This window comes from Marmota monax, unplaced genomic scaffold (assembly GCF_021218885.2).
Source record: "Marmota monax isolate L192 unplaced genomic scaffold, Marmota_monax_Labrador192_F-V1.1 WCK01_AAM20220418_F8-fsc00008, whole genome shotgun sequence".
In the NCBI taxonomy this organism is placed as follows: Eukaryota; Metazoa; Chordata; class Mammalia; order Rodentia; family Sciuridae; genus Marmota; species Marmota monax.
In genome coordinates, this window is record NW_026694432.1 from 13,080,137 (window position 1) to 13,105,128 (window position 24,992).

The 24,992-nt window shown below is 56.0% G+C and overlaps 1 protein-coding gene and 1 long non-coding RNA gene across 3 annotated transcripts; one reads left to right on the forward strand and one right to left on the reverse strand.

Moving 5' to 3' along the window:
- The first annotated feature begins 1,261 nt into the window (after window positions 1-1,261).
- Window positions 1,262-24,267, forward strand: Col8a2 (collagen type VIII alpha 2 chain). Its single transcript, XM_046469113.2, has 4 exons — window positions 1,262-1,332; window positions 9,009-9,053; window positions 19,351-19,556; window positions 20,150-24,267. The coding sequence occupies exons 3-4, from the start codon at window positions 19,367-19,369 to the stop codon at window positions 22,066-22,068; spliced, it is 2,109 nt and encodes a 702-aa protein (XP_046325069.1). The 5' UTR covers window positions 1,262-1,332; window positions 9,009-9,053; window positions 19,351-19,366; the 3' UTR covers window positions 22,069-24,267.
- LOC124110047 (uncharacterized) lies at window positions 7,405-13,722 on the reverse strand. Of its 2 annotated transcripts, XR_006857159.2 has the most exons (3): window positions 10,792-11,098; window positions 10,480-10,589; window positions 7,405-9,046 (listed from the first exon to the last, which is right to left on the reverse strand). It is a non-coding gene; the product is annotated as an uncharacterized LOC124110047 (long non-coding RNA). The 2 variants fall into 2 exon arrangements; XR_006857160.1 differs by lacking the exons at window positions 10,480-10,589; window positions 10,792-11,098 and adding an exon at window positions 13,609-13,722.
- Window positions 24,268-24,992: the final 725 nt, after the last annotated feature.

The following is a 24,992-nucleotide window of genomic DNA, read 5'->3' on the forward strand; positions in this document are numbered from 1 at the left end:
GTGACACCTGGCCCTGTGGGCCTCCCTGACCTTCCAGAAACACACTGTCTTAGCTGAGATTGGCACACGCATAATCCCAGATCCTTGGAGGCCAAGGAGGATTGCAAATTGGAGGCCAGCCTGGGCAAACTAGGGAGACCCTGTCTCAAAATAAAAAAAATATAAAGGGCTGGGGATGTAGCTCAGGTAGCATGCTTGCCTTGGGTGAGGCCCTGGGTTCTCAGTCTGCTCTGTAGAGCCCTCCTCTTCTGCATGACCTTTGCTGACATGTTGACCTGTGCAGGAACCCTGTCCAGCACTGCTTCCCTGGGCCGGCTCCTCACCTCCAGGACATCAGATGCCAGCTGTACAAAGAGGACTCCTACTCTCTAGCCTGGAACTCTCCCTTCCCTTCAGGATACATGTAAGTCCCACTCAGTGCATCCCACCACTCTCCTCCACCCCACCTCCCTATGCTTAACCAGAACCTGCCTGCTGTCTTCTATGCCTCCCTCTTTCTAGGCCTCTCACACCAACATTCAGACCTTGCCTATTAGCCTCCTCAGCTCCTCTCACTCTTGACCCTCCCTCCTCCCACCTCCACCTCACTGGGCCATGCCCCACTGTTCCAGCAGCCTCCCCAGCTGTAGCCCTGCCTCTGTCTTCCTCCACTCGCCACACAGCAGCCTGGGGGCTCTGAAAGCATCATTTTGATCACTCCAGAGTGTTCCATGGCTGGCTCCCCATTTCCAGGGAAGTGAAGTCTAACCAGCTCTTGAGTGGCCACTGCCTGCCTCCGTGACCACACTGTCCTGCTCCCTAATGGGAACTTGCCCATCACGACTGACCCTTCCTGTGAGTCCTGGCTCAGCCTGGGTCATGGTTTGCTGGGGTCTTCTGTGTACCCCTCACAGAGCCATTGCCCCTGTGCTGCCCCGTCCCAGCACGGACCACACCCTGAGCCCTTCTCAGCAGCGGCCTCTATCTTCCCTCGACAGGTAGCCCTCGAGGGCAGGGGTCCGCGGGGCCACCTGGGGCCCCGACGCAGGCTTGGGCGGCGCAGGGCGCGTGGAGGCGCGTCCCGGGGTGCGCTGGGGTCTCCGAGCGCATGCGATGGGGAGGGGGCGCGGGCCGGGGCGCGGGCCGGGCGGGGCGCCGGCCTTGGCCGTGGCTGTGGAAAGAGGAGGGCGAGGCCCCGCCCCGCCGCGCCCCTCCCGCGCCCGCCCACTCCGCAGAGACGAGGGGCGGCCGGCACAGCTACGCGCAGCCCCGCCGGCGCGGACCCCGACGCCGCCGCCCGCCGAGCCGCCGGCCGCCCTCGAGGGCTGGAGCAGCGCCCGCGCCGCCCTGCAGGTAAAGGTGGGCACCGGGCTGGGGCTGGGGGCTCCGGGCAGGACCCGGCCAGACTTCCCAAGACGACACCGGACGGCAGGGCCGGTGCCTCGGACCCCGGGGTCGGGACGGGATGGCGGGCTTGGGCCAGGGAGCTAGGATGGGGGACTCCACCCACCACCCACTCCTTGCGCCCCGTTTCCCACCCTCCCCCTGGGCCAGAATCCTAGAGAAAGCCCCCTCTTCCCTTCCTTTTCCAGAGCGAGGGCTCCAGCTTGAGATGGTGCCGGGTGGAATCCCGGACGATGTGGCTCAGGGCGTGTCGCTTCACCCCTCAGAGTCTCGCGTCACACCTGTAAAACTTCCTTGGCAGCGTGGTGGAGCAGGGGGAGGTGAGGGGTCTTAGAGCCCCTCCGCTCCCAGCCTCCGCGTTCTTCCTGTCTTTCTGCCATTTCTGAATTGCTCGAGACCTCTTAGTAACTACGTTTTTCTGCCTCTGTCCCCCGAGTCCCTCCTGGTAGCCCCACCCCAAACTGGAGACTGAGGTTCTAAGGGATGCCCCAGACAGAGGCTGAGACTTGTAGGGGTCGAGGGAGTTGATGCCTGACAAAGAGCAGCAGCTGTCCCTGGGCCCCCAAACAGCCTTCCTGGTGTCTCTGCCCTGGGATTGGGGACACAGTGGCCCAGGAGGCCCCAGGTAGAGAAGGGCTTAGTTAGTGAGAAGGGCCCAGGAATCTCCAGTGGGTAAGGCAGACTCCTCTGAGTTTACTTGTGTGGGGGGGTGTGTACCTGAGATGTGATACCTGAATGGGAGAGAACATGCTAGATTTCTGATAGAAATGCCACTGGTCTCCTGCAGAGTGACCTGGCAACCCAGAAGCCTTCCTTCTACCTGTCTGCCCTTACAAAGGCAGCCTCTAGAAGCTGCAGTGGATATTTGGAAGCTATGAGGGCTGTGGGGCAGAGATGCCGGAGGGTCATGCACCTGAGTGTCCCTCTTGAGGACTGAGCTAACAAAGACTGATCCTCACTCCCCTGAGCAGAGAGTGCCCTTAGGGAAGGGGTTAGGAATCTGGGAGAGACACCAAGGAGAACTGGCAATCTGTCAGGGCATAGATGCCCCTGCTGGCCTCCCACCAGGCTGGTAAACACTGAGAGACACAATCACTCCAAAAGGACAGCTACACTCCCTCCCACAGAGAGTCACACACAATAATCACACACTGAATCAAATATTCATTAGACACGCGCGAGCACACTCTATTGAAATACACACCACCACAAATGCTAAAACAGTGGCCTGTGCGCGTGTACACACACACACGCACGCACGCACACACACACACACACGCCCAGACTCCTACAGACACATCAGGCCCCACATGGCCCAGCCAGACGTTCTCAGACAGTGCAGCTCGCACATACATGCTCACACCCACTCGCTCACCAGGGTCTCTCTCTGATTTCACTTTGTCTACTGCAGTGAACATGAGTGTTTTCACTCTGGCTCAGAGGAAGGGGAAGGGAAGAGTAGAGGTGCATGTGTCCAGTAGCAACAGGGAGGGCAAAGATTCCAAACAGGGCCGGCAGCCTGAGCCCCTGAGCCCCACTACTTCCCTTGCCCTGGACCTGAGCCAAGCCAAAGGATGGCTGAGCCTAGATTCCCTATCCTTCAGGCCCCCCAGCTCAGTCCAGAACCTCAGTGGCAGGCTTGGACCCCTTTGTAGGGAAGTGGGGCCTCAGATGAGGTGGTCCCATCCATGCTGCAAGGATATAGAGTGGGGTAGAAGAACAGAGAGGCCAATGGCCTCTCATGTGGGGTGCCACTGTGGTCTCAAGGCACCAGAGGAAGGCACCATGCATCCCAAACTGCAGGGGTGTGGGGAGTTGAATCCAAGAGGACTCTCTGGAAGGCTTTCAAGGACAATGAGAATTTTCATAGGTGCCTGGGGTTGAGGGGTGCGTGGGAGGTCTTCCCCGCTGAGCGGACTCAGGGACAGTGAGTGATGGGGACTGCCGGATCACACAGTGGGGAGTGCGAGGGAATCCATCTACTTGAGGGCAGACTTCCAAGGGCCTTGTCCAGGAACAGGGTGTGTGCTGTGGAGTGATACAGTCCGGAGGTCACTGTGGCTGCTCTGGGGGAATCTCAGAGTCAGGGAGACAGGGTTTGAGGAGGAAGGTAAAAGGGGTTTAAGTAGGTGGTTGCCATGGGGATGAGAAGAAAAAGATGGAGAGGATTGAGGGGAGCAACTAGTTGACTGGGACGAGGAGTAGGTCAGTCACGAACCTTGCTCAGGGTGGTTGTGATCTATCCCCAGGGGAAGGAGGTACAGGAGACATGAGGGTTTAGCCTCTGGGATCTGAAACTGGAATGACTGGGGGCTGGGTGATCTTGAGTTCAGGCGTGGGTCCTGGGAGTTCTTGAGTGTGTGGAGAAGCCTGGGTGGTATATAAGATCAGAGTGGGCACCTATGTGCCCAGACCAGCCATGGAAATCACACTCCCAGGAAGAGAATTCCAGATCCACTCTGCTCCGTGCACATATCCAGGGTGTGTGGGGTGTAGACAGAAGCTCTCAAGTGAAAGTGGTGTGCGCAGTGTGGAGAAGTGCTCGTCCTGGGAGTGGGACAGACCTGTCACTTTCCATCTCTGTGCCTCAGTTTCCCATCTACACAATGGGAATACCAGGATCATTTTGCATGTGGAAAGGTGAGGGGTAGTCCCAGGTCACACTGGTGATGGAGGGCAGCCTCTAGAACTTTCACCCACATTTCTGAGCAGTGTACCTTCCACCTTTCTGGGCCCTGGAAACAGACTAGGGAGGATTTGGCCCTCCCTCCATTCAAATTCTTGGAAAGTTTTGAACGGAAGGGTAGCTGTCCCATGCAACCAGGATGGGTGGGTTTCCTGCTCTTGGAGGACAGAGGGGCCCACACGGGAGGGCTAGTACCCCATGAGAAGGGTCAGGCCAACATTACTGGCCCATCGCAAAGAAGAGATTAGGAAACTCCAGGGAAAGATCACCTGAGGTCACTGAGCGGCCAGTGACAGAACTGAGACCGAGACTAGGACCCTGGATGCAGGGTCCTCACAAAGGCTGCCCTTCCTCACAGGGCACATCAAAGGACCTGAGGTGCTGAAAACCTTGTCACTTGTCACTCTAATACCTCTTTCTGTCCCCTTGAGGAGTGGGAACAATAGGAGTTTATTGGGTACTTACCCTATACCAGGCTCTATGCTCAGATGTCTCACTTAATCCTTGTGCTGCAAGGTGGGGATTGGTGGCCCATTTAACAGAGGGGTAAGTGGAGCTCAGCGTGGTGGGTGAGCGGCCTGTTTGCTGAGTGCTGGTCCAGGATTCCCTCCCAGACCTCTGGAGAACATGGCTCTTGTTCTCTCCACTGACCTCCTGGGCTGCTTCGCTCTCCCGGTGCTTGTCGGTGGGGAAAGGACAGTGTGCCAGGTATTTTTGTAGCACAAAGTGTTTCTTTGGGTGGGTGGACAGCGTGGGAGTACCCGCAAAGAAAAGTCGGGCCCAAGGAGAACCTAGAACAGGAGGGCTAAGATGGTACTTTCTAGAGTCTAAGAACCTCAGACGTACCCAGCGGGCAGCCTCTGTGAGGAAGGTGGCCTGAGCCCAGGGCCCTGCCTCTGTCTCAGTCCTGCCACTGGCTGCTGTGTGACCTCAAATGATCTTTTCCCTGTCCTGCTCCCATCCATGAGATGGGCCAGTAAAGCCGGCCTGGCGTTGGCTGCAGCCGCTGTGAGGAACACCTGGGTTGAGGGCACAGGGGTCCTCTTTCCTCTCCTGGAAGATCCCAGAGGCCGACCCTTTGGCCTCCACCCCCATCCAATGTCTGCAGCCCTCACAACCCGGAAGTTCTCCCTCCAGTTTAGCCTCCTCCTCTCCCACTGTGCTGGCTGCCATAGAGCTCTGCGTGGGCCCTCGGGCCACGCTCCCTGACAGGCGACCACGGCTCAGCTCGTGGCGAACATTCTTTTCATAGTTCCCGGAGCACAGCAAATCCGGCCGCTTAGCCAGGAATGCGGAGCCCCTCCTGCAGAGGCTGCAGGGGCTGGGGGCGGGGGAGCCCCTGAAGTCAGTCAGGAGGTGGGTGGGGGATGCAGGGCCCCCAGGAACACCGTGTCTCTTCTGAGGAGCTAGGGGGCTGTCCTCAGCATCTCTGGGGACGCACTCAGTTGGGACCAAGCTCCCGATGTCCTCTCTGGCTAACTGGTGAACTTGGGCAAATGACTTCTTTAAGCCTCAGTTTCTTATCTATAAAATGAGGCTTTTAATAAAATACCTCACAGGGCTGCTGGGAGGTGTCATGGTGATGATATGTATAATAGTAAGGTGAGCATTTATTGAATAATCCTATACGCCAAGCTCTGCTCCAGGTCCAATGTGCACAACTTGTTTAAGCCTCACAAATGCTCTGCGAGGGTTGGGGATACAGCTCAGTTGGTAGAGTGCTTGCCTTGCATGCACAAGGCTCTGGGTTTGATACCCAGCAACAAAAAATAAAAAAACAAAAACAAAAAAGAAATGCTCTGTGAAGTAGGAAATGTTCCTTTTTTTTTTTTTTTTTGGTATCAGGGATTGAACCCAGGGGCACTTAACCACTGAGCCACACCCCCAGCCCATTTTATTTTTTTATTTTGATACAGGGTCTCACTAAGTTGCTTAGGGCCTTGCTAAGTTGCTGAGGCTGGCTTTGAACTTGTGATCTTCTTGCCTCAGCCTCCTGAGCTGCTGGGATTACAGACATGTGCCACCATGTCTAGTTTGTTCCCATTTCATTGATGAAGAAGCTGAGGCACAGGTAGATGACTGGGATAAGAACACACACAGCTGGGCTCCAGAGTGGTTCTCTTAACTCCTGATTTAAAAAAGAAGACTCTTAGGGCGTGGTGGTGCACGCCTGTAATCCCAGCAGCTTGGTAGGCAGAGGCAGGAGGATTGTAAATTCAAAGCCACCCTCAGCAGAAACAAGGCACTAAGCAACTCAGTGAGACCCTGTCTCCAAATAAAATACAAAATAGGGCTGGGGATGTGGCTCAGGGGTTGAGTGCCCCTGAGTTCAATCCCTGGTACGCACCCCCTCAAAAAATAAGACTCTTGGCCCAGAATCTGCCATTGTGGGGGCTCAGAAATGGACTCTTTGCCCCCACCCCACCCCCCTGTCTGGGAGGAGCCAGCTGTTCACTCATAGCCCCCAGCAGCTTGGTTTGGAGAGTTGAAGTGGGAAGTGGGCTGAGACCCTGGCCAGCCTCCTTGGGAGTCCTGCAGCTCTCTGAGGCCACTGGGAGTGGGAGTGCAGGCTGTCTCACCTACCTCTGGCCTGGGATTTAGAAGGCAGCGGCAGGCCCTGTGCAAAGGGGAGATGTCGCCAGGGAGGGACTCAAGAAGGGGATTAGAGAAGGTTGGGGCTGGAGGTGAAGAACAGAGTCCCATTGAAGAAGGCCCAGGCAGCCCCTTTGTAGAACTCTGTGCCCAGCCTTGCTTGCCCCTGGTGCCATCTGGATTGAGGCAGCAGGCGGGGGAGGTGTGTGGCAAGAGCGGAAGTGGGGAACAGGCCCAGGTCTTCAGGAAGCCCAACTGCAGGGCTTGGCTGCCTTGGGTCTGGGCAGATCCTCCCGACTTCATTTCCTTGTCCTGTCACCTCTCTGGGCCTCAGTGCTCCTCCTCAGTATAATAGGACAGCAGTTCAGCCTTTCAGGGCTATAGGGGGTTGGATAGAGCAATGCCTGGTGTGTCTGGTGCTACAGTGTGGTTTAGAGACCATTACCATTAAGACCATTAGAGGCCGTCATTATTATTAAAAATGGATAGAGAAGGGGAGCCGGCTTTAGGATGGGCCCAGGTCGCTGCCCCTGATATTCAGGGCATTTCTGCCTGAACCAGGCAGCCCTCCTCACGCTCATCATCTGTACAGTCAGCTGGTGGTTAAGATTGCAGGATTTGTAGCCAAGAGCCAGGGTTAAATTTAGGTTCTTCCCCTCATGATCTGTGTGACCCTGGGCCAGTTTCATAACCTCTCTGACCCTTAGTTTTCCTATCTGTAAAAAGGGAAGACAAAATATCGGTGTCACTGGGTAATTGTGAGGATTAAATGAAAGGATCCAGGAGAATACCCAGAAGGGTGTTAGCGCACGGTGTGGGGAGCGAGTGCTGGTGTTGGGGAGCTGGTTCCCTTGCTGACCAAATTGTTTTCATCTCTCCACCACCTCAAAATGTGCAGGGACTTCTCACTCTGCATCCCATGCCATTCCGTTCCCTCAGCCTGGGCAATGGGTGCCATTACCTCTCCCCACCTCCAGCCGGTTGAGTTCACCTTGGTCACTTTCCCGGGCTGCAGGTTTGGGGAGGGGCTGGGGGGAGACCGAGTGTAAGGACCCCCTGCCTAGCCTCATCCCTAGACCAGGCTCAGAAAATGGCCTCCTGAGCACCTCAGGTATGGCATTAGAGCAGGGATGGTGGCAGGGTCCGCCGAGGTGGAGAGAGGGCCGAGGAGCTGCTGGTTTGGCGTCTGGCTGCCTGTGCAGCTAGCGGAGGGCGGAGGGCGGGCGGGTGTCAGAGTTTCCATGGGAGCGGGCAGAGGCAAGCAGGCAGCTGGGGGAGAGAGTGACGCATCCGTAGGCCTCCCTGCCAGGTGGGCTGGCTGGGCATCCCCTCCCCAGCCACCCAGGAGTCATGTCTGGGTCTGGATTCCAGCCCCAGCTTCTCTGTACACAGTGTGACCTGGACTGGGGCTGTTGACCGAGCCCAGCACCATGCTTGGTGGAGGCAGGAATGCGGACCTGGCCATCCAGGGTTCTAACCCCATCACCTCCCTGCTCAGCAACCTTCCATGGCTCCCCAGTGATTTCTGGAGACGAGCAAGCGTGCACTCAGGGTCCTTCCTGTCCTGTCCCAACGTCAGTTCCTGTTTGTCCTCCCTGACCCCACAGCACTCTGGCTTTCCTCTATCTGCCAGGTAGCTTCCTTCAGGATCCCCCTCCTCCGTGCAGTCTTCAGGGGAGCTCCTGGAGGAGGGAGTGCTCCTTGCTCTGAGTTTCTGAGTCCTCAGCTCCTCCACGGTAGGTCAGGGCATAGGGCAGAGACATGCAGCCCTGGTCCCCATCTAGAAGGAGCTGTCCTAGCAAGGATTGTCCCCCAGAGTAGAGACTGTCCAAAACCAGGTTCGACACAGAGGAGGGCCTTCAGCAGTGTGGGCCCTGGCACACAGAAGAGGTGTCCTCAGCCTGGGCCTCCGGACAGAACGTGGTCATCCCCCCAGGGCAGGCATACGCTGCCGAGTGCGCTTGGAGGGAATGAAGAACTGGTGGGGGAGGCGCTTCTGGGGGCGCGTTGAGGAGGCAGGTGAGGTTGGGGCTGTTTCCAGCGGACTTCAGGAAAGCAGGCAGCAGGCTGGGGTGGCTGTGGTCGGGGCCAGAGGCTTCCTGGGCTTCCATTTGTTCGTTGGTTTGTTTTTTGATCCTGGGGATGCAGCCAGGGGTTCTCTACCACTGAGCTATAACCCCAGCACTTTTTAGTTTTTGTTTTCAGACAAGGTCTCACTAAATTGCCAAGGCTGGCCTTAAACTTGTGATCCTCCTGCCTCAGCCTCCCGAGTTGCTGGAATCACAGGTGTGAACCACTTTGCCTGGCTTCTTGGTGTCTTCTCACTGCTGCTTTCCTTCATCCTCAGGCCTTGCCTCTGCTGGGACCTTACCAGGCCCCTCCAACCTGAAAGGTAAGTTAGATTTGGGGGGGTGGGATTTTCTGATATCCCAGGCTGGATGAGGCCTGTGCTTCTTGCTGTCTAACCTCTCTCTCTCCTGCTGCAGCAGAAGCTCCTCCCAGGCCCAGGGTATCCTTGTGGTGGGCCCTCTTGCAGGTGACCTCAGCTCCCTGCAGCCTGTTCTTTAAAACTCCGGCCCAACTCGGAAGCAGCTTTTTCTCATTTATGAACTATTTCTCCCTGCTCCCTGGCGCAGCCCTGTTTGTTTGGCCGGGTCTGGGTGCAGTGGCCTGGCCACACTCCCGCCGGACGGACGCCCTCCCTGCCCAGCCTGGCCCCTCCTGCTGCCGCCTGCCGCCACCATGCGGGGAAGCCGTGGAGGCCCAGGAATCTTGGCAGGCTGGGGCGCAGCAGGCGCGGGTGGTGCTCCGGAAAAGGCTGCAAATGCGAACCAGAAGGCGAGGGCGAGGGGCAGTGAGGGGCCCGCCTGCAGGCCTGGGGCTGGGCCGGGCTGCAGCCTGTCGGTCCTGGTCAGAGGCTCACAGCCGGCCTTTGCTGGAAGGCTAGCGATGGCACCACGGAGGCCAGGCCCCTTGGTGGGGAAGAGCCAGCTGTCCTGGCTGCTGGCCTGAGGATCCCTGGTTGTCCTGGACCTGCCCACTCCTGGCCTCTTCTCGCTCCTCTGCCCCGTCTGGCTGTCCTCACCTCCTGGAATGCTTTGTCTCCCTGGTGGGGCGTCTAGACTCAGAGATGAGCAGAAGCGAAGGTGGCCACCTGCAGGGAGGGAAGTTCCTTCCCAGCCCTGGCTGGCTCAGAGCTGAGAAGGATGCAGGACTTGGGAAGAGCCACAAAGAGACAGGGGCTCCCCTAAGTCGCCCCGGGGGCTGGGCTGAAGTGGGCTGGGATGGTCAGCCCCGGAGTGCCAGCTGCAGACCTGAGCACCGGTGGAGTGCCAGCCTTGGCCCGGCAAGGCAGGGTGGCTGCAGGGAGGAGGGGACGGTGCTCCGGGGACAGAGGCTGGGAAGGCTGCTTGGAGGAGGAGGCATTTGCACTGGGTCTCAAATGTGGCAGTGTCGCCTTGGAGGAGAAGAACAGGAAGGAAGGGCAGAGAGGACCACGCAGGTGGTGGAGGTTAGGGAGCAGTGGGAAGTCTGGGTGCCTGGATTCTGGGGGTGGAACCCGGGGCTCCTCTCACTCCCTAAATGTGGGTGTCCCCCAGGGGGGAGGGCATGGCCTCCTCCACGCCCCCCACTCCGCCATGAACCAGTACTCTTATCCGCAGCAACAGCTGCGGCGGCTCTCCCACAGACCCACAGGTTTGCTGCTCTTGGATGCCTCCTGCCAGGAGCCCCACAGTCCTCCCATTCCAGACATTCGCTCTGTTCTCAGCTAGAGCTGTGCCACCGTCACCTGCCCCTCTGGACTTCTGGACTCTGACCTCTCCTTCCAGCCTTCTTTTAATTTCGCTTCCAAAATTGAGGTCCCCTGGTGTCTGGGCGCCTCACTTGCCAGGGTGAGGGATGTTGGGCCCTTGAGTGGTACTGAAACCTGGTAGGGCAGACAAGATGGGAGAGGGCACATCTTCTGTCCTGCCATCAACCTGGGTGATGAGGGGGTCCCCAGGCAGCCCCGTCCCAGCCTGGCCACCTCCCTCCACCCTCCAGCTCCCAGATTCCAGGCAGCCCTTTGCCTTGGGAGCAAGTTCTTGGCCACAAGCTCAATTTGGGGGGGGGGGGGTTGAGAGCCTCACTGTGATCCAGCAGACGGGCTTTGCTCCTGGGTGCCAGACCCCCAAGACCCTGCCAGACCATGTGCAGCTACTCAGGCGCTGTCCCAGGAGGGCAGGTGGACCCGAGGGGAGCATGAGTGGCGGGGCCCACCAGTGCTGGCCATCCAGAGGGGTTGGCAAGCAGCCAACAGCTCAGGAGTTACAGAGACTGAGACTCAGAGATCTAGACAAAGGATGTGGGAGAGGACAGAGATAGGCGGTCCTTAGTGGAGATGGTTGGGCAGATATGGGGACACGAGATGCCAGAGTCACACAGGTAACAATCTGAATTCATCAGCACAACATGGAGGAAGGGACACAGCACACATCCGTGTGGCCTTTGGATCCTGCCAATCCCCTGCCCTTCCCTCACTCAGCTCTTAGAGCTCCTCTACCACGACCTCAGGGCCCTGCCACACTGTGCCCACCACCCGTCTCCCCTCACTGCCTGCTCCTTCCTCTGGTCCACAGCCTGGTACGTCTAAAACAGGCCTCCTTCTTGAGAAAGCCACATGAATTGCAGAACAACATGGTGACAGTCAACCCTGTCCCCACTAGGGAGTCACTGGAGAACCCAGAGCAGGGGACAACCATGGGCAGAGCTGTGTCAAAGGATGGTCACAGACAGGCAGCAGCAGCTTCACCTGGGAGATTGTTAGAGATGGAGATCCCGCCCCCCCCCCCCCCCCCCCGCCCACCACCACTGACTCAGGATGGGGCCCAGGAATCTGGGTTCTAACAGATCGTCTTGATTCTGACACAGGCTGGAGTTTGAGAAGCATTGTTGAGGTCAATGCAGGACATGTTGAAAAGAGAAGCTGGGGGTGGGGCTGGGTCAGAGACATTTATAATCATCTAAGTGAGAATGTAGCAACTTAAATTTTTTTTGTGTGTGAGTGCTGGATGTTGAACCCATGGGTGCTCTACCACTGAGCCATGTCCCCAGTCTCTTTTATTTTTACTTTTTGTTTTGAGACAGAGTCTCACTAAGTTGCAAAGGCTGGCTTCTAACTTGCAATCCTTCCACCCCAGCCTCCTGAGTCACTGGGATTGCAGGTGTGCATCCCCACATCCAACAAGCCTGGCAACTTAAGAAGCCTTTACTGACTGGTCTGTATTAGGGCAGAGGGTGTGGGGAAGGAGCAGAAATGAGAGAAATAAAGAGGAGGTAAAGCCCACAGGATTAGACTGGGTACTTTGGTGAGAAAGGAATAGGGATGTCATGTACAGTTGTGTGGGTTGGTTATTGTGTGAGAATATTCAAGAAAGACAATAAGTAGGGGCTGGGGGCTGGGGTTGTGGCTCAGGGGTAGAGCGCTTGCCTACCGCGTGCAGGGCCCTGGGTTCGATCCTCAGCACCACATAAAAAGAAAATAAAGGCATCGTGTCCAACTACATCTTAAAAAATAAATATTAAAAAAAATAAGTAGGGGCTGAGTTGGCTAAGAGGAAAGGTAGCCTTTTCTTTTTTGGGGGGGTTGGTTCTGGGATTGAGGATTGAACTCAGGGGTGCTGAACCTCTGAGCAGCCACGTACCCAACCCATTTTTGTATTTTATTTAGAGACAGGGTCTCACTGAGTGGCTTAGGGCCTCGATAAATTGCTGAGGCTGGCTTTGAACTCTCCATCCTGCTGCCTCAGCCTCCTAAACTTCTGGGATTATAGGCGTGGGCCACCACACCCAGCAAGGGTGCCCTTTTCTAATTGGACCAAGGCATTGAAAGATTCCTTACTTCCCTGGAAGAAAGGAAGGGTCAGAAGCAATGTTCAGATTTTTGGCGTGGGTACCTGGGGTGGAGAAGTAAGTAATGAGTGAGGAGGAAATGACAGCAGCGTGGGTGGAGGGCAGGCAGCCATGCTGGGCTGACAGGTGAACAGCGGAGTCTAAGGCTCAGGGGAGGCTGGTGATGGGACTGCAGCCAGGGGACTGGGGATCTGGCAAGAGGGAGTGCTGCAGGAGACACATCCAGGGGAGGGACGGCAGGGCTCAGCCAGCTCCTGGAGGTGGGCCCCGGTCTGCACATGGGCAGAGGAAGGGAGCTGAGAAGAATGGGAGGCAAAGCCCTTAAGGCAGGAGGAGAGCAGGGTCCGGGACAGGGTGGCCCTGGTGAGGGGCCCTGAGGAGCACGTGGGGTGAGGGGCGGTGATGTTCCTTGCAGAAGCTTGGCTGGGGAAGGCTGGAGGGCGCAGTGGGTGAGGAGGGCGCTCCCTCTACTCTGCCCCCAGACCCACAGTGCCGCCCTAGTCCTAAGCAGACTTTGGGGCTCATCAGGAATGACAAGGCCAGAAAATGGCGTTTGTTGCACAAGTTCCTATCCTTTGGTGGCAAGTCATCTGAGTCTTTGAAGGGATGAAAGAGATGTTGCTTACAAATGCTGCCATCTCATGAGATGGCAGAGACTGGGCCAGGTGTTGGGGGCGGTAGTGGTGCAGGTGAGTCAGAGCGAGAAAGCGGGGAGAGAAGCCCGACCTGGTGGTGCGCGCCTGTCATCGCAGAGACTTAGGAGGATCGCAAGTTCAAAGCCAGCCTCAGTAACTAAGCAACTGCGCGAGACCTTGCCTCTAAATAAAATATAAAAAGGGCTGGGGATGTGGCTCAGTGGCTAGGTGTTCCTGGGTTCAATCCCCAGTCCCCAAAATGGAAAAAAACTTAAAAAAAAAAAAAAGAGAGAGCGAGCGTAGAGAGGAAGAGTAGCGAGGAGGCCGGGCGGAGACGGGAGGCACCGGCGGGCGGGCGGGCGGCCGCGGGCAGCCGGATCCCGCAGACAGTCTCCGCCACAGGAAGCGTCTCGAGCATACCTGTGGTTTGGCTCCCGCCGCCCCTGCTGCAGCCGCCCGGCTGCGGTGGGCTGGGGGCTCCGGCCGGGCGGGGCCGCCCCGGGGTCTGCGCGCTGCTCGCTCCGCCTGCGCTGCGGGGCCACGTCGCGCCACCCTGCGGTGTCCCCGGGGAACCTGCGCGCGCACCTCCAGACGCCTCCGAGGAGCGGCTGGGGGTGGGCAGGCCTCCCGGTCCGGTGGCATCGCCGGGCCTCCCTGCTGACCCACCCCCGATCAGAGCCGGCGGGAGAGGGACTCGGGGGAAGGTCACCGTTCGCCATTTCCAGGGGAGGGATCTGCTTTAGGCACTTCTTTCTGCGGAGGCCCTTTTGCCACCCCCTTGGTCTCCAAGTCCCAGGAGCATCCCCTGCTTCCAGCCAGTCTCCTTGGCCTCCCTGGGAGGAGGCCAGGCTGCCACAAAGCGCTGACTTGGACGAAATGCTGTTTTACGGGGATTTGTTGAAAAGGGGGGAAATCCCCGTTAAGGACTTGCAGCTGTCCAAACACCAAGTCTACCCCGCCGCCGCCAACGCTCAATCCCCTGAATCAGCATCTCCTGAATGTGTCCCACCTCCGAAAGGCTCCAGCCTCTGCCAGCCCTGCCCCCTTCCTGTCTTCACTTCCGGAGGTCACCAGAGAGGGTGATCACTTGCCCAAGGTCACACAGCCAGTTATGGACAGAGCTTGTTCGAGCCTCACGATCTGTCCCCTGCCCACTGCCCCTCTGCTTGAATTGCTCATTCAAGAACAAAGTACAAATGAATCCAGTTGTTCTACCTTTTGCTTCTGTATTACAGAGCAGGTTGTTCTTAGTGAAGTTGGTTGATTGAGGGAATGTAATGTCCTCACCTTTTCCCATTCTAGCCCAGATGACTCCTCTGGCTTGGAGGCATATGTGACATGTGTCTGTGAGTCCCAGGAAGGGATAGAGTGAGTTATTAGTGTGCTCTTTAAACTTCATGGTGAACTGAGTTTGTCAAACACTTTGGAGCATTGCCATGTGCCATCCAGGCCCAGAGCCAGGCATGGAGTTGGGGGAGCATGGGGACAGGGAGAGTAGGAGAGCTCCAGGGGACAAAGTTATGATAGGCTTTCCCAGGCAGCAGGGCAGAGGGAGGCATGGGATGTGCTTCCGCAGTGCGCAAGAGTAAGTGCAGGTCCCCGAGGGGGAGAGTGGTCGGGGCACAGAACCCGCAGAGGCCAGAGTATGGTGGGGAGGGAGTGACTGGACAGGAGGCTGGTGGGCATGGGCCTCATGGTGACTGGCAGGGTGACCTGGCCCACTGTGACTACCCTGTTGTTGTGCAATTCCAAGAGCATCATTTCTTTCTGCAGCTGCCAGGATGGGCTCGGCACACCCTTCTCACTGCTGTGGGCTCATTTCCACCCCCCAAACCTGTGCACACGCCCCCTCCCCTCTGAGGGTTGCAGTGTCCCCCTCCCCACCCACGGCACCTCTGGGGCTGGGAGAGCCTCTCCTTTCCGCTGGCCAGTACCCCTGCAGCTTCAGCTCTCTGGTACTCTCTCTCTTCGCCCCGCCCTCCCCAGGGCAGCGGGTCCTAATGACCAAGAGCCCTGGTCCCCCACAGACCTCTGCCCCATTTCCAGCTCCCTGCCCTAACTGCACGCTAACATCACTGATCTTCTCGGAGCCTCAGTCTCCCGGTCTGTAGGATGGAGTCACATGGGAGCACCTCTTCCCCTGATACTGGGGGAACTGAATCATCTGTTTGCTAAACATCTGGGCTGTGCCTGGTACCTCTGTCTCAGTTGTCACCCTCACTTCTCTCCTCACTTGCTGAAATACCTGCTCTGGAGGCAGGCTTCAGACCCAGTCCCTGATCTCAGTGAGGCGGGTGTGTGCACGTGATCCCTTTCTCTCTCATACGCACACAGATACACATAGTTTGTGGAAGGTGCTGTGAGGGATGGGTGGCTCAGGGACGCTTCCTGGAGGGTCCCCATTACCAAAGAGGAATGAAAGGTAGATAAGGTGCTGGGGGGCCTGCTCCCAGCTAGCCTTGGGCTCTTCCTTTGGCACCCTGCCTGCCTGGACACCCTCTGGTGGCACCTTCCATCACGTCACCTCCCCAGAGCCAGGGCAGTCCTGGGTCCTCTGGTGGTGTGCCATGACTTTGGCCCTGGCCTATCCAGGCCAGAAGCTATTCCCTCTTCTCTCTCTGCTTCCTGCTCCTTGCTGTGCCCCCCACCTCTACTTTTCTGTCCTCCATGTACCTGCCAGACAGAATCTGGCTCTGTGCATGTGTGAGCAGCTCCCACCCCCGCCACTCCCTCAGCTCAGGTGACCCAGGCAGGAGGGCCTTGCCCTGCTGTACTCTGGAGAGGTGCCGTGGCATGGTGATGAGGGGCTGGGCTCCAGTCAGGCTGCCTGGGTTTAGGTTCTGCCTGTAGTGCTGTTAATGGGGGACCCACTCACCCCATTTCCTCATATCTAAAACAAGGATAGCGTCCATCACAGGCTTACACAGGGTGAAACGTCCAACATTAGCACAGTGTCCAGCAGGACTCTCCATCAGCATTCCCAGGCCTGTGCAGTGTGGCCTCAGTTAGTCCTGGCATTAGTTATAGCAAGATAAGGCAGGTGAGCTGGGCACAGTGGTGCACACCTGTAATCCGAGAGGCTTAGGAGGCTGAGACAGGAGGATCATGGTTCAAAGCCAGCCTCAGCAACAGTGAGGTTCTAAGCACCTCAGTGATTCCCTGTCTCTAAATAAAATACAAATAGGGCTGGGGATGTGGCTCAGTGGTTGAGTGCCCCTGAAGTCAATACCTGGTACTCCCCCCCCCCAAAAAAAAAAAAAAGATAAGGCAGATGACCTGTGTTGAGGGCAACTGGAGGAGGCTTCTGCTCTGGCACATCCAAGTCATGTGACCTGGGCAAGATTTTTATGATCTAAGCTTCCATTTCTTTCTTTCCTTCTCTATTTCTCTCCTTCCTTCTCTTCTTATGCTGGGGATACGAGCCAGGGCCTTGTGTGTGCTGGGCGGCTGCTACTCCACTGAGCTGCTCCCCAGCCCCAAGCTTCCTCTCTACACCCAGGAACTATGGCACAGGAGTGGCCATTGCACGAGTCTCACGGGCCCCTTGAGAGAATGAGCTTGAATCTGCCCAGTCCGAGCACAGGGACTGAGGTCCCTGGTGGGATGAGGGGAACCCAAAGCAGGAGGGAAGGGGGACTTTCCTTGGGTATGAAAAATGCCACATAGTCTTTATTGGGAAGATGGCACCATCTCTAACCAGGCATCAGGTTATCACAGTGGCCCTGAGAAGCAGGTGGTTAACTTGTTTTGAGCCAGTATGGTGGCATATATCTGTAGTCCCATCTCAGCTACTCAAGAGGACTTTTTGAGCCCAGGGTTCAGGGCCAGTTTGAGCAACACTGTGAGACTGTGTCTCTAAGTCAGTCAGTCCGTCCATCATATGGACCTAGCACATTTTCCTGTCCATTCTTCACTTGATGGATGCTTGGGTAGTCTCTACTTTGGATTATTGTGCAGAACACTGGCATGCTTCACATATAAATTTTGTGTGTGATAAGGGAGCCACTTGCTCAGACTCCCCTACTTCTGGGTAAGTAGAAGACTCAGGCTGGCTGCTGACCCCAGAGCCTGTCCCTCTCCCCACACAGCCCTTGTTCTCTTAGCTCGGCTAACTGCTCTAATAGGGATAGGTGGGACACAAAGGGGTGGGGGTGAACTGTTGGGAAGTGTTACAGAGGGAGGTGACAGCCTCCCTGGGCTTTGAACGATGAGTAGGAGATGAACTTAACATTGCACGCAGAGGAAGGGCAGGTGCAAAGGCCCAGGAGTGTGAGGCTCCCTGGGATCTGGGAACTGTAAATTCTGGGTTACTGGGGTGGAGGTGGGGAGAAAAGTAGGTCATGGGGTTGGAAATACAGGCACAGGGGGCTGGGGCTGGGACTCAGTGGTAGCGCACTTGCCTGGCATGTGTGAGGCATTGGGTTCGATCCTCAGCACCACTTAAAAAATAAATAAAAATAAAGGTCTATCACCAACTAAAAAATATTTAAAAAAAAGAAATACAGGCACAGAACAGATTAAAAAGGCATTTTTCTGAGTCCTCACAGTGGTACTCGTGAATGTTCTGGCTGAAACTCTCTAGAACTTCAACAATGTTGAGAAGAGGCAAAAGCTAGGTTCTTACTAGACTGTGTTCCAGAGTCATTTGTCCCGTTTCTACCTTTGATGATGAGGCATGATTACATTGGTGAGTCTGAAGTCATTGAGGATTACAGAGCTGGGAAAATTTTGAACTTCATAGGCAGTAGTTAAGCAAGTGTGGAGTGAGCCCCTGATTTGATGTGCAGCTCAAAGACCTAGAAAAATGGCAGAATAATCAGTTCTTGTCCCTCCAGTTTAGTTTCATTGTATTGAACCTCAGCTGCAAGACTAATACACACAGGAGGCAAAATCCTGGGACTCTTTTCCTAGGGATGTAAAATTCACAATTCATACAAATAAAATGTTTTGATGGACCAAAACAAACAAACAAAAAATGCTAAGGCCTGTGTGCTAAGCACTAATAAGCACTGCAGACTTACCCTGAAGCCAGGGGGAACTCAGGGAGCTCAGAAGGTCATCAACAGAACGTGGAGTTGGGTGGACCTGCCAAATCGCAGCTCTGCTTTCCGGAGACCTTTACTTTTTTTTTTTTTTAATTGTAGTTGGATACAACACATTTATTTGTTTATCTATCTGTCTATCTATTTATTTATTTATTTATATGGGGTGCAGAGGATTGAACCCAGTGTCTTGCACGTGCTAGGTGAGCGCCTACCGCTGAGCCACAACCCCAGATCCCTTTACTTTAGTTTTATCCTCTAGAAAATGGGGGTGAGGGTTTTTATAAGTTTTGTGGGATTTAAATGTGTTCAGATCTTGGAAGGTCTCAATCCAGTGCCTGGCCCAGCAAATAGTAGTGGGGGTTATCATCAAAGGTTTTTCAGCAGAGGACTTGCCAAAGTCAGATTGGAGTTCTAGAAGGCACATCTGGGTGCCGAGAGTGAGTGGTCTGGGGGAGGCTGTGTTCTTATGGAGGCTGGGTGAGTCTGGGTAGTTGGGATGGAGAACTACAGCAGGCTTGGAAGATATTATTCATAAGTGATTCCCAAATTGACAGGGGTCCTTCAGATCCCTGTCAATTTGGGAGTCACTTATGAATAATATCTAAATTTGGGTCTTTTGCTGGGTGCAGGGTTGCATACCTATAATCCCAGCATCTCAGGAGATTAAGGCAGGAGGATTCCAAGTTTAAGGCCAATCTGGGCAACTTAGGGAGACACTATCTCAAAATAAATAAAAGGAGTTGGGGATGTAGCTCAGTAGTAAAGTGCCCCTGGGTTCAACTCCTGTTACCCACCAAAAAGAAAAAAAGTAATGAGAAATTTTATTGAGCTGGGCAAGGTGGGGCACGCCTATAATCACAGCAGCTCAGGAGAATAAAGGCAGGAGGATCGAGAGTTCAAAGCCAGCCTCAGCAACTTAGCGAGGCCCTAAACAACTCAGTGAAACCCTGTCTCTAAAATATACAGAAATGGACTGGCGATGTGGCTCAGTGGTCAAGTGCCCCTGGATTCAATCCCTGGTACCATAAATAAATAAATTCAGATCTTTCTGTGAGCCCCTGGGGCTGGTGCCCAACCACCCAGGGACTGGCTTGATGGCGCCCGTTTCTCCCTGCAGCACGCCCACGGACGCCATGCGGGGGGCTCTGACACCTCTACCTTCCTTGCTGCTGCTGTTGCTGCTGCTGTTGGGGTGTGGGCCACGGGCTACCTCTGGCGGCGGGGCTGGTGGGGCAGCAGGCTACGCTCCTGTGAAGTACGTGCAGCCCATGCAGAAAGGACCTGTGGGACCACCCTTCCGAGAGGGCAAAGGCCAGTTCCTGGGTGAGACCTCCTGCCCCTCAGTGTCTCAAAGAGCTCCTGACTCTCCCTGCGAGCTCCTTGACCTCCCCAGACCCTTGAAGCCCTTCAGTCCCTGCCACAGATTTCCCCATCTCTGCTTTCCTTTCTGAGGCTGGCCCAAGGCCTGTCAGCCTGGGAGGGCCTGGAAGCGGGCTGTAGCTGGCCCAGTGCCGGTGGTCTTCAGATGGGATGGGTCAGAAGGTATACATGAGAGTGCCGGGTTTGTGGGTTCGGTTCTAACTGGTTCTAAGTTGAGCTGCTGGTGCCACCTAGTGGCCATTCTGCTACCAGGTCATGCAGGAATGAGAGTCTTCTAAGCTCATGGGGAAGGCGGGGTATTGGGACCCCTGGGGGAAAACAACCTGAAGCCACCAAGATGGCCACTGGACAACACCTGAGTTCTGTCTTCCATGAGAGCAGAGAAGGATAGTCCAGGGAGGGGTCCTCATGAGCAGATAGAGAGCTTCGTTCCTGCCCAGGGTACTTCATAGTGCCATGGAAGAATGGGTAGATGGGGTCCTCCATCTCTGCTGTCCAGGTCCTCATTGTCCCTTATCTCTTTTTGTCTCCTTCAGAAATGCCTCTACCGCTGCTGCCAATGGACCTGAAAGGAGAGCCAGGCCCTCCTGGAAAGCCTGGGCCTCGGGGCCCCCCTGGTCCTCCTGGCTTCCCAGGAAAACCAGGCACTGGAAAGCCAGGGCTCCATGGGCAGCCTGGCCCTGCTGGTCCCCCTGGCTTCTCTCGGATGGGCAAGGCTGGTCCCCCAGGGCTCCCAGGCAAGATTGGACCACCCGGACAGCCAGGACTTCGGGGGGAGCCAGGGATACGAGGGGACCAGGGCCTCCGGGGGCCACCAGGGCCCCCTGGCCTCCCTGGTCCCTCAGGCATTACTGTCCCTGGAAAACCAGGTGCTCAGGGAGTACCAGGCCCCCCAGGATTCCAGGGGGAGCCAGGGCCCCAGGGAGAGCCTGGACCCCCAGGAGAGCGAGGCCTCAAGGGGGATAATGGAGTGGGCCAGCCAGGGCTGCCTGGAGCCCCTGGGCAGGGAGGTGCCCCTGGACCCCCTGGCCTCCCTGGTCCAGCTGGCTTAGGCAAACCTGGTTTGGATGGGCTGCCTGGGGCCCCTGGAGACAAGGGTGAGTCTGGGCCTCCTGGGATTCCAGGCCCTAGTGGGGAGCCAGGAGCTATAGGTCCAAAAGGACCCCCTGGGATAGATGGTGTGGGGGTGCCAGGGGTAGCAGGGGTGCCAGGGCCACAAGGCCCAGCAGGGGCCAAAGGGGAACCAGGGACCCGGGGTCCCCCCGGCCTGATAGGCCCCACTGGCTATGGGATGCCAGGACTGCCAGGCCCCAAGGGGGATAGGGGCCCAGCTGGGGTCCCAGGACTCTTGGGGGACAGGGGTGAGCCAGGGGAAGATGGGGAGCCAGGAGAGCAGGGACCACAGGGCCTTGGGGGCCCCCCTGGACTTCCTGGGTCTGCAGGGCTCCCTGGTAGACGTGGGCCCCCTGGACCTAAGGGGGAGACAGGACCCATAGGACCCCCAGGGGTGCCTGGCATTCGGGGTGATCAAGGACCTAGTGGTCTGGCTGGGAAACCTGGGCTCCCAGGTGAGAGGGGACTTCCTGGGACTCACGGCCCCCCTGGACCAACTGGGCCCAAGGGTGAGCCAGGTTTCACGGGTCGCCCTGGAGGACCAGGGGTGGCAGGAGCCCTAGGGCAGAAGGGTGACTTGGGCCTCCCTGGGCAGCCTGGTCTGAGGGGCCCCTCAGGAATCCCAGGTCTCCAGGGCCCAGCTGGCCCTATTGGGCCCCAGGGTCTGCCAGGCCTAAAGGGTGAACCAGGCCTGCCAGGGCCCCCTGGAGAGGGGAAAGTAGGGGAACCTGGCTCTGCTGGGCCCACAGGGCCCCCTGGAGTTCCTGGCTCCCCAGGACTCACAGGCCCTCCTGGGCCACCAGGGCCTCCAGGGCCCCCTGGTGCCCCTGGGACCTTCGATGAGACTGGCATCGCAGGCTTGCACCTGCCCAATGGTGGTGTGGAGGGTGCTGTGCTGGGCAAAGGCGGCAAGCCGCGGTTTGGGCTGGGGGAGCTGTCGGCCCAGGCCACGCCAGCCTTCACTGCCGTGCTCACCTCGCCCTTTCCTGCCTCGGGCATGCCTGTGAAGTTTGACCGGACTCTCTACAATGGCCACAGCGGCTACAACCCAGCCACGGGCATCTTCACCTGTCCTGTGGGCGGCGTCTACTACTTTGCTTACCATGTGCATGTCAAGGGCACCAATGTGTGGGTGGCCCTGTACAAGAACAATGTGCCAGCCACCTACACTTATGATGAATACAAGAAGGGCTACTTGGACCAGGCATCTGGCGGGGCCGTGCTCCAGCTGCGGCCCAATGACCAGGTCTGGGTGCAGATGCCCTCGGACCAGGCCAATGGCCTCTACTCCACCGAGTACATCCACTCGTCCTTTTCAGGATTCTTGCTCTGCCCCACATAACCCACAGTGGGGCCCTGCTGCCCTGGCCGCCTCCTCTTTAGTGGTAGAGTGACCTTTTCAGTTACAAAGACCTCCATTTAAAGAACGAACCAAAGGCTGAACAGAGGCAGAGGTAACCGTGGCCCAGGAGACTTGATTTGCTTTCCCCTACAGTATGCTGGCTGATATTGTTTCTGGAAGCGGTTGGCCTGAGTCTTTACCCCAGCCATCTGTGCAGGGTTGGGGTCACCCTGTTCCTGTCCTGCCTGGTCTGCAGGTGGACCCAGGACACTCAGCCCAGCCCCCATGAGTTCTGCATGCTGCTGGGCCCCTAAGGAGCAGAGAAGGGGCTGACTCCCTGGCCATCTACCAGAGGAGACAGCCAGCCCTTCCTGCTGGCCACTGATGACACCTGCTCAAGGAATGGAGCATGGGCTCCCTTCCAGTCCTTCGTTGGGGGCTCTTCCAGCTCCCCAAGGACCTCCAGCATATGACAGTGGATTTTCTGAAGTTTTTGTTTCCCTTTAGGAGAAAGGGAGAAGACAGGGACCATCAAGGAGGTCAGTGTGGATACTTGGCCAAGAATGCAACCCCAGAGTGATGCTGTGGCATCAGGCCTGCCCATGGCAGGGACATTCCCTGCTCCAACTGCATATGGGGAAAGATGGTCTGTGTGGGGTGGGGGCATGGGCCTGGGGCAGGATGCCTGCTCTTTACACTCATCTCCATCTACCCAGCTGCCCTCACTGGCTCTGCCCTGGTTAGCATGAGGGCAGTGAACAGGCTCCTAGGGTCTGCCGCAGCAGACCAAACTCTGGCAGGACTGATGGCAAACATGAACACTCCTACTCTCCTTTTACCTGAGCTGGTTTTCTGTAACAAATTGTGAGGGGATCCTTGCCACCCTCAAACCAAGTGTCCCCAAGGCAAAGACCTTTCGTTTGGCCTTCTGAACTAGAGGCACACAAACTTGGAGATGAAGAAGGCTCCCACTTGCTTTTCCTTAATGAGAACCACATGGTGGGTTTATGTGCCTATCAGAGGGGTTAATATGTGGGGCTTCCTCCCTTCTACCCTCCGGTTTCAATTTCCTGCTCTAAGCAGGATTAGGGCCCAGGAGGCCAAGGTTCTGAAAGAAAGGGTGCCAACAGGTCCCTGTGGAATGAGCTGGCTCTGGGTGTTTGTGCCATTCTCCCCAGCACCTCTGCAGGAAATAGGCTCCCCCTCCCAACTCCTGAGCCCCAGTTCAAGCTGAGTAGTTTAGTACTGGGGCAGGGATGGTAGACATTCTTGCTTATGTAAGGATTGTCACTTTTACCATGGTCCAAGGCCTCTCAGCCCTCACCAAGCCAATTCTTTTCCCTGTACCAAGTGTAAACCTAGGTCATTCGACAAACCATCTTGCTGTATTCTGATATGACCACTCCAGGATGTGTGTGTCAAAGGTGGAGGATGACTGCTGACTGCTAAGCTGTGGCTCCCTAGGCTTCTGGCCAAATCTCCAACCTGCTCACAACTTTCCCACTGCAGGCTACTTGACTGCTCACTTTAGCTTTCAAAGGGAGAAATGCAAACCCAAATTTGCCCAAGTGACTTTAAGAACAAAGTTTTTGATTGGGTTCATGGTGGATTTCTTTCTCCCTAACATCCAAGAGAAGAGTCTCAAAGGAAACCTGGGAGGGTCCTTTGTGCGACCTCCTTTCCTGGGTCAAAGCCACTATAATTTGATGTTGGGATCTGATTGGCAGAAACTGATCAGCTTCAATTGGCAGCCCAGGGAACCAAGTTCCATGGGAACCAAAACAAAAACCCAAACAGCAGTTTCAAGAGTTGTACTTCTGCCAAATCTCATTCCTGAAGCCTTTAGGGAAGGGTGGCTGACATTTCTGAAATATTTATGGGATTTGAGATACAGGTGTCCACTTAAATGACTGGCTTTGATAAACAAGTCAGGTTTTAACTGAAAACTACATTACCTTGTGCATTTTTATATTCTGATTCTTAATTTTTTTTTTAAGATTAGGTTTAAATGTTTTCAACTAGTAATTTCATTTCTAACCTGGTATAGGAAGTTTAGTTCTCTACTTATCACGTGCTCTGTGTCACAGATTTGGGAAAAATGCACTGGGGAATCAAAGAAAATGGGACTTCTTTTTGAAAAGAAAAACAACAGTATTGACTGTATTGACACAACCTCAATAAAACCCATTGTACAAAACAGCACTCTGCTGAACTTGGCATTGGTGCAGAGGTGTCTGGGAAGGCATCAGGTATTTCTCTGGGCCCTCAAGGAGTATGCATTCCTCATCAGCTCCCCAACCTGAGATTCTGTCACATCAGAAATGCTGGATGATCGATCCTATGCTGCTGAGGCTCTGCACCAGGAAAATGCCCAAGGAGAGCAGTGGCTAAACCTCAGGGAAACAGATTGAACTTCACTGGAACATTCCTGCAAACGCTCAGGGGCAGTGGAGCATGACAACTGGCTCAGGATCCCAAGGGCCAAGTTTCAACATCTGATACAAATTATGAATGAAAGATTATGAGTCTTTGCTCCTGAAGGTGGGGCTTGTGCCAGGTCAATGCCAAAGACAGGGCTGGGGTTCTGTCCTGGGGAGAAAGCACCTGTTCACAACCTGCCAGGCTCAGCAGCAGCATGTTCATCTCTTTCTGGCTCTGGGAACTGAAAAAATCCATGCCCTGAGAAGTCCTGTGGTATGCTCCAGCCTGACAGAACCCCATTTTGGCTGAAAACAGACCAGCACGACAGTCCCAAGAGCTCAGCCAGCTATGGAGAGGCACACCACCAAGCCTGGAAGGATGCTCAAAGAACATCCCCACAGTTTTAGGAGTAGTATCTTTTCATTGTCCTTTCTTTAAAATGGATGCTGTGCAAAACTTCCTGGTGGGACAAGGCCACTGGCCAGGCACTAAGGAGATATATA